At 39.8% G+C, this 7,471-nt stretch overlaps 2 protein-coding genes across 2 annotated transcripts; both read left to right on the forward strand.

The window, feature by feature from the left end:
- The first annotated feature begins 3,256 nt into the window (after nt 1–3,256).
- Nucleotides 3,257–3,910, forward strand: LOC137387007 (tigger transposable element-derived protein 4-like). Its single transcript, XM_068073288.1, has 2 exons — nt 3,257–3,288; nt 3,409–3,910. Exons 1-2 carry the CDS (start codon nt 3,257–3,259, stop codon nt 3,908–3,910), a joined length of 534 nt encoding a protein of 177 aa, XP_067929389.1.
- A 48-nt stretch (nt 3,911–3,958) lies between these two features.
- Nucleotides 3,959–6,047, forward strand: LOC137387027 (tigger transposable element-derived protein 6-like). The gene is made up of 4 exons (XM_068073312.1): nt 3,959–4,403; nt 4,547–4,719; nt 5,578–5,655; nt 5,985–6,047. Exons 1-4 carry the CDS (start codon nt 3,959–3,961, stop codon nt 6,045–6,047), a joined length of 759 nt encoding a protein of 252 aa, XP_067929413.1.
- The last annotated feature ends 1,424 nt before the right edge of the window (nt 6,048–7,471 follow it).

The following is a 7,471-nucleotide window of genomic DNA, read 5'->3' on the forward strand; positions in this document are numbered from 1 at the left end:
AATAATCTGGGCGTGCGAGAAATTTGACTATTACCTTGTAGGTAGACAGTTTGAAATTGAAACAGATCACAAACCGTTGGTTTCAATTTTGGGTGAAAAGGACATAGCTAATTTGCCTATTAGGATTCAGAAGTTTAGGTTGAAACTTATGAGATATAACTACGTCATATTTCATACTCCAGATAAAGAGATGTTTTTAGCAGATTCTTTGAGCAGGCCAAATAAGCCTAAAGTCTGTACAATTGATTGTGATAAGTGCGCAGAAGTAGAACGGTATGCAGATGCTGTAGTATCTTCATCCAAATACATAAATAGTGATGAGGAAAAGATACTGCAAGCTATGGCTGATGATGAAGTGGGTAAAACTGTGATTGAGTATGTGGAGAAAGGATGGCCAGAGTCAAGTACAAACCTAAATGGAGAGATAAGTAAATTTTATGGAAGTAGAGATAGGTTAAGCCTTTTCAATGGTTTGCTGCTTTATGAATCTCGCATTTACATACCTGGATCTTTGCGACATTCTTATTTGGAGAAATGTCATGAAGGTCATCAAGGTGTCAATAAATGTCGGAGCAGAGCCCAGCGACACTTTTAGTGGCCTGACCTTAGCCATGATATAAGAGACTTTGTGGATAACTGCAATATTTGTATCATGCAGAGGGACATTAAACACAAACCAATGTGTGTCAGGGAATTACCCTCTGTTCCCTGGGAAGTAGTTGGATCTGAAATTTTTGTATTCAAACATGAATTGTATTTTTTAATTGTGGACTATTATTCAAGGTGGATTGAGGCTATTCCAATCACTTCTCAGACATATAAGCCAGTTGTTTCAGCTATGAAAAGAACATTTTCGAATTCTGGTACACCCAGAGTGGTCTGTTCTGATAACGGACCATGTTTTGACAGTAATGAATTCAGAAAATTTGATGAGTTGTATGGCTTCCAAATAGTTACCAGTAGCCCTAGATATCCCTAATCCAATGGGCTAGCAGAAAGTTCTGTAAGAACTGTAAAGAGGCTATGGACAAAATGCGCAGATAAGTCTTCAGCTTTGTTAGCTTATAGGACAACTCCATTGTCCTATGGATACTCACCTGGTGAGATTATGTTCGGTAGACCACTGAGGTCTAGTTTAGGTGAAACATATGACATTTATATAGATTATAAAGAATTTGAAAAGAATGATTTACTTCAGAAATCTAAGATTAAGGAAAGGTGGGATAAGAAATACCAGGTTAGCAAGTTACCAAAACTCTGTCTCGGTAATCTAGTTTGGGTAAAGACACCAGGAATTCCTAGGAGAAAAGGTATAGTGATAAGAGAGCATAACTCTCGCAGTTACTGGGTTGAAATAGGAAATAGTGAAGTTAGGAGAAATAGAAAACTTTTATTTCTTCTAAAACAGGACTGTGATAGTAAAAGCCTTGAAGAATTTTACCTACCGTTACCTGAAGGTACAGTTAGAAATGATGATATTTCAGATGATGGTGAGGGTGACGAAGTTGATGCTGGGGAGGATGTTGATGATATTGAGTTAGAAACCAATTAAAGTCTTGGCATTAATGATGATGCCGGCAATATTACTGAAACTAGAAATCTAGAGCCCGTAGAAGAGATTGTAGTTGTCACCAGGTCTGGGAGACGAAATAAGAAAAAGGTTATGTGTTATGTTTCTGCACAGAAGCAATTAAATAGAGTATTAAATTAGAAAAATGGTTTATTGCACACTCCAGAGACAACTGATTTGATAACAGAAAACCCAAGTATTTATATGTTTTGGTCATAGAAAAGCTTTGTAAAAAGCTACAAGCATTATTAATAGCTATAATGAGACAGTAATATATAATATTAGCTTGTATAAAGCTTTAGCTAAAAAGCATAATGTTTGTTGGCAAAGTACCAGTAATACTTGGCACTTGCATGACATTATGCCAGATATGGTGTACTACTAAAACATTAGTACTGTTGTAGACAAACCAAAACAATGAACAAGAACGAGAAAGATGACGGGCAGTGGACTGTGGTGAAACCGAAGACTAAACAGAAAGCTGGAGAGCCTAAGAGAGGGTTGAACGAGACGCAAGGAGAGGCCAGTGGTAAAGAGAACAGCAAGGATGCCGGGAAAGATAAGAGGATGGTTTGGGGCAATAAAGGAGATAAATGGTGTATGGTATGTAATGCCAAAAGAGACCACATAGCTGTAGAGTGCCCAGGAAACTTTTGTAACAAGTGCAAAAAAAGTGGTCACTGGGCTAGGAATTGCGACCAGGAGATTAAATGTAGGTGGTGTGAGAACTTTGGACACCATTACTTAGAGTGCCCTAGTGGAGGCGGTAGATTTTATAAACTTAGTAAGCGAAAGGCCGAGGAAGTAGGTGAGCATAAATCTAGTGGATCCATATCTCGGTCTAGCACTAGTTATGCCGGTATAGTTAAGAGCAGTGGAAAAGTCCAAAAAGTGTTTATATTGAGTAAAGTTAGCGGCTTTTTGGACAAAATAGAAAGTGACAATCTTTTGGATGAGAGTAAATTTAAAGAGAAAAGATATTAGATTAAGGAGAGAGAGGTTACAGCGCAGGTTTGAGGAGCAGATGGGAAAGTTGGAAAAAAAGGAAGTGGAGTTGAGTGAGGAGTATGAGAGTTCTGTCGCCCTCCAAGGCGTCTTAGCTAAAATGGCCAAGGTAAAAGCCCGTTTGCTCACCAGATCAGTAAAGGCTAGGCCCGCGGTGGACAGCGTTTCCGCCAGCACCCGTGCTGAAACAGAAAAGGCTGCTGGACCCGACTCTTGCAATCCAAGCCTGGAGGGCAATTCCAGGGAGGAGACCTTGAGTGTGGAGAAGGCCAGGGTTAAAACTGGAGGCGCGGCTGGAAACTTTCTGGAGGAGTCTCTTAAGACCCCAGGTTTGTCTGAAAGTAGCAAGCCTGTCAGTACGACAGATGCCTGCACTGGTCAAGAGGAGTCCAAGACCTTTGACTTAGCTGCAGAGTTGTTGGGAAGTGAAGAAGGTGATGGAGGTTTTAGGAAAGAGGGAAATGTGATGGACTTCAAGGATTCAGAGTGAACACGTAAAGTAGAAATAGGTGGCTTTTGTGGTTTCTGTTTGTAACTGTTTGTAACTTGATTGATGTAGATTTGATATTGGAAATAAATGTATATATATATATGAAATTAAGATCTTCTGAGGCCGTTTCCTAGGAGAGGGGGCATGGTGTGTAATCGTGCTTTGAGATCTTATGTAGCGTAACAGTATCTATGGCAATGGTGAGACGCTACTGGGAGTCAAGGTCAATGATGCTATCGGAATGGAGTTAAAGCTATTACGGTTTATTCACGGCTTTTTCAGCTTTCCCGGGACAATTGGCATATAAGCTCCACAGGACCTCAGGGACCTTCTTATTCTACAGTGTCGTATTAAGGTATGTACCTGCATGTTATTTAACACCTATCGATGGGCCAATTTTGTTAGAAAAGGCTAACAAGTTTTTACAGGATTTAGGAAAGAATACTACTGTTTCTCGCGGTTGGATCGACAAGTGGAAGAAAAGGCATTCTAGTGGCAGTCAGATAGTTGTTGGAGAGTCAGCTGCAGTTAATGTTGGAGAAGTGGAAAAGTGGAAAGAAGAGGTGCTTACTCCATTACTTCAAACATACACTTATGATGACATATTCAATATGGACGAAACCGGGTTGTTTTACAAGCTCATGGTTGACAAAACGTTGCACTTTAAAGGGGAGAAGTGTAGTGGAGGGAAGTTGTCAAAAGAAAGACTGACTGTGGCACTTTGCGCTAATATGTCGAGCACCGAGAAGGAAGTTCCTATTGTAATAGGAAAGTTCAAAAATCCCCGCTGTTTTAAAAATGTTACTAACCTTCCATGTCAGTATTACCACAATAAGAAGGCTTGAATGATGAGTGACATCTTTCAAACATGGGTAAGAGATTTTGATCGCCGGATGACCAGAAAAAACAGAAAAGTGCTTCTCATCATTGACAACTGTCCAGCACACCCAACTATGAATGGGCTTATGTCAATCAGGCTTCTATTTACACCACCCAATACCACAAGCGTGCTGCAATCTATGGACCAAGGAATCATTCGAACTTTAAATTCTTACTATCGTCAGCAAGTTTTGCAATTCACTGTTGATTACATTGAAACTCATGGAAAGAAGCCAGATGCTTCTATCAATGTTTTGCAAGCAATACGCTGGGTGGACAGAGAATGGAGCCATGTCACAAAAGAAATGATTGCCAACTGTTTTCACCATGGGTTTGGTCATACCAACCTTGATCAAACAGATGCGACTTCAACTGCTGACGATAATGAAGAAGGTGACACTGTGAGAAATCTAAATCTTCTACTACACACCATAAATTCTACATCAAATGAGACAGCAAGTAAGTAATCTTGAAATAGCTAATGCTGTTACATTATTATGAAATCGACCTGATAAAGGGCTAAATTTATGACTGTCTAAGGTGCCTAACAAATGTTTTAAAAATAGTGTTACTTTAGCTTAAATTCAAGTTTGGTTTTGCAGATGAGCTTTTAGTGGTTGATGCAGACATTACTGTTGCTGAGCATTTGAGTGATGCAGAGATTGTGCAGTCCGTGACATATTGTGGTACTCTCGATGAGTCCGATAGAGAGGATGAGGCTGAGATTGTTGAACCTGATCCACCTACCTTGGCTGATGCAAACAACGCTTTAGATGTCCTCAGACGTTTTATAGATACGAGAGAGTGCAAGGACTATAATAACTGTTTAAAATCTATTTCTACAATAAGTCATACTGTTGATCTTTGTCAAAAAAATACCTTGTCACAGACTACACTCGATAAGTTTTTTAAATGAAACAACTGCTCAGATGTAAAGCATGCTTTTTTGCATTGGTTATAAATGTTTACTTATGTCCAGTTTTAAAAATTATCAGAAAGAATAGATATTTTTCTATTGGGCTGAGATTTGTTTGCAGTTTTAGGTGATGTGACTGACAAGACGTTTTAAGACTAAAATTGGCAAAATTGATCTCGAGTAAAACACTCAGAAGAAAAAATGTCTTCTGAGCGTTTCAACCGCGATAGGGTTTTGTCAATTTTAATCTGAAAAAGTTCTGGCAGTCACATCACCTAAAACAACACACAAATCTCAAGTGTATAAAAATATCTATACTTTCTGATAAATACTTTAAAACTCTACATCAGATGGCCCTTTAATTTACAACAAACAACCTATACTTTAGTTTTATATATACATGTAGTTTGTATATGTATCTACTGATAAATACATTCACTTGTGACTGTGCTCTAATAACTTGAACGCTCTGAGAACTCAAACACTTTCGCTCAGTCCCGTGAAGTTTGAGTTTTCCATGTTTCACGGTAGTTTCTCTCTCCTCTCTACGGTGTTGTAATGTAGGGTGTTATGGCGGTTCGTGACGATTCCCATAGCCTTTAGTACTCTTTTCTGTCGGTTTAAGGTAGATAGGAGTCCATTCAGTCCCCCATAATCGTCTGTGTTTGACCATCCTAACACGTAGGCTCTGCTAAATATGGTTTCTTGTATTTCTAGAGGCTGGCTGCCGAGGTTGATGTCCGGAATGCTCAAGTCGGTGGCTTTCCTTATTGGCGAAATCGTTCCGTTCAGAAAGTACTCAGAGATGTTACCTTCCAGCATCTTCAATGTGCCTCTTTTTGTCTTGCAATTGACTGTATAGGTATCTGGGTGTATCACATTGTCTTTTGGATTAAAATATCCTATTTTTTCTGTACCGGCTATTTTGATCTTCATTGGAATAAATTCTGTGCAATTATTCTATTCCATTGGCAGTACTTCATATTGACTGTAGTTAAGTATGGTACAAGGGTAAACTTGGAGAAAACCCAGACCTGCTGTAGCAATAACGTTTGGCTTGTCCAGTAAATATCTTGCGCTGAGTGTTGGGTGTTCTCCTAATACCATGGTAACTATCTGTAAAGTCTCAGCTAGATTGTGGCAAGCGTAAAAGTAAGCTGACCAAAAAAGTTCTTGAGTCATCTTAGTTTGCTGGTAGGCAAGTGACTGTAGCATTGTATTGAAGAAGGCAGCGTTTTGACCCACTGCTGATACTCTTGCCTTTATCGTATCGTTAATTGTGACATTCGTCAATGGTGTAAGAAATTTCACTATAAGGCCTTGGTCCGAAAGCGAAACGTTAGAGTTGTTACAGTCTTTATGTGAATTCAGTCCCGAGTTATAACATGTTAGAGCTAAATCTCATTTATTTGAGACAAAATGTGCGTCGAAAAATTCTCCTTCTTCGTTGAACCATGGCGTGTATTCACATGTTTCGACTACGTACAGGTCCCACATGAGCATTGATCCGTCGTTTAATTCACAATAGCCGTCGTTGTAATTACAGTGACTGACGTCTCCGGCTGTACTTTCAAATTTGTCAGATCCATGTCTCTTGTACAGGTAGGTCTCCACATAACTGCATTGCTTCGCGCTGAATGTCTTCTGTTGGTAGCACCATACATACATGGCGTTAGTTAGTTCGTTCGTAATATACATTCCATCTCCTTCATGTAAAACTCCTGCTTGGCACTTCTTATGTATTACCATGTCGGTGCATTCTTCTAATGTTACTTTCTGGGTGCTGCTTGAGGTTGTCCTGGTCTTAATATCTCTGAAAAACAAAATTTGTGTCGTGACGTGTGTGGTGAATTTCGTGCAATGGTAGTCGATAGTCTTTTGCTTGATCATATTCTTCTTGTAGATAGTAGCGTTAACTTTCTGGGGTGCCATGTCTGATTGTTTGCTGGTGTCCGTTGAGCATTCGCATTCTTGTTTTACTCGAAATGTTTTTGGAGAATCGTTTTCTCCCGTGCCGCAAATTATGGGGTTGTTTGGTTGTCCTTTGGATGCTGTCGTCCCGGTAACGCATAAGGCTAAGCATAGAAGGCTAAATTGGAAGTATCTGGCAATGTTGAATAGGCCGAGCCGTCCTCCGGTGAATCTTCTGCGTTTAGGTCGTCGGTCTACGATATTAGAGCGTTGATTTCTTGTAGTTTCTACGCAATTGACGTTTCGGATGAAAGGTTGTCTTCTCTGGGTCGTCTCGCGTCTTGTGAGACAGTTCCATTGTGATCAGTAGCCAGAAAGTTGTGTACGAATTCTCGTGTTGATAAGTTATCGTTGGATTTCGGGGAAGAATTGGATACTTCTGCGACGTGAAATCTTGTGGGACATCTTTCGAATTCGTGAGTATTACTGCAATATTTACAGTAAGCCTGTGCGTTAGCACCTCTTTGTCTTCCATATTCTGGGTTTCTTCGTGAGCTGTTTTCTCTAGTCTGCGAATTGTAACGTCTGTATTGTGGTTCTCTTGAGCGATATTCATTATTGGTCCATGCTTCCTGTTGTCTTGGTCTTCGAGGTCGGGAATATCCATTTCTTCGTGGTAAGAATCTATCATCTCTTCTTC

Source organism: Watersipora subatra, chromosome 1 (assembly GCF_963576615.1).
Source record: "Watersipora subatra chromosome 1, tzWatSuba1.1, whole genome shotgun sequence".
NCBI classification, from domain to species: domain Eukaryota; kingdom Metazoa; phylum Bryozoa; class Gymnolaemata; order Cheilostomatida; family Watersiporidae; genus Watersipora; species Watersipora subatra.

Coding starts and splice junctions, on each gene's coding strand:
- LOC137387007 (XM_068073288.1), top strand. CDS start 3,257: ATGGCAATGGTGAGACGCTACTGGGAGTCAAG. Junction 3,289..3,408: donor AGACGCTACTGGGAGTCAAG/GTCAATGATGCT, acceptor CTTATTCTACAG/TGTCGTATTAAGGTATGTAC.
- LOC137387027 (XM_068073312.1), top strand. CDS start 3,959: ATGACCAGAAAAAACAGAAAAGTGCTTCTCATCATTGACAACTGTCCA. Junction 4,404..4,546: donor TACATCAAATGAGACAGCAA/GTAAGTAATCTT, acceptor TTGGTTTTGCAG/ATGAGCTTTTAGTGGTTGAT. Junction 4,720..5,577: donor ATGCAAACAACGCTTTAGAT/GTCCTCAGACGT, acceptor TTGTATTTCTAG/AGGCTGGCTGCCGAGGTTGA.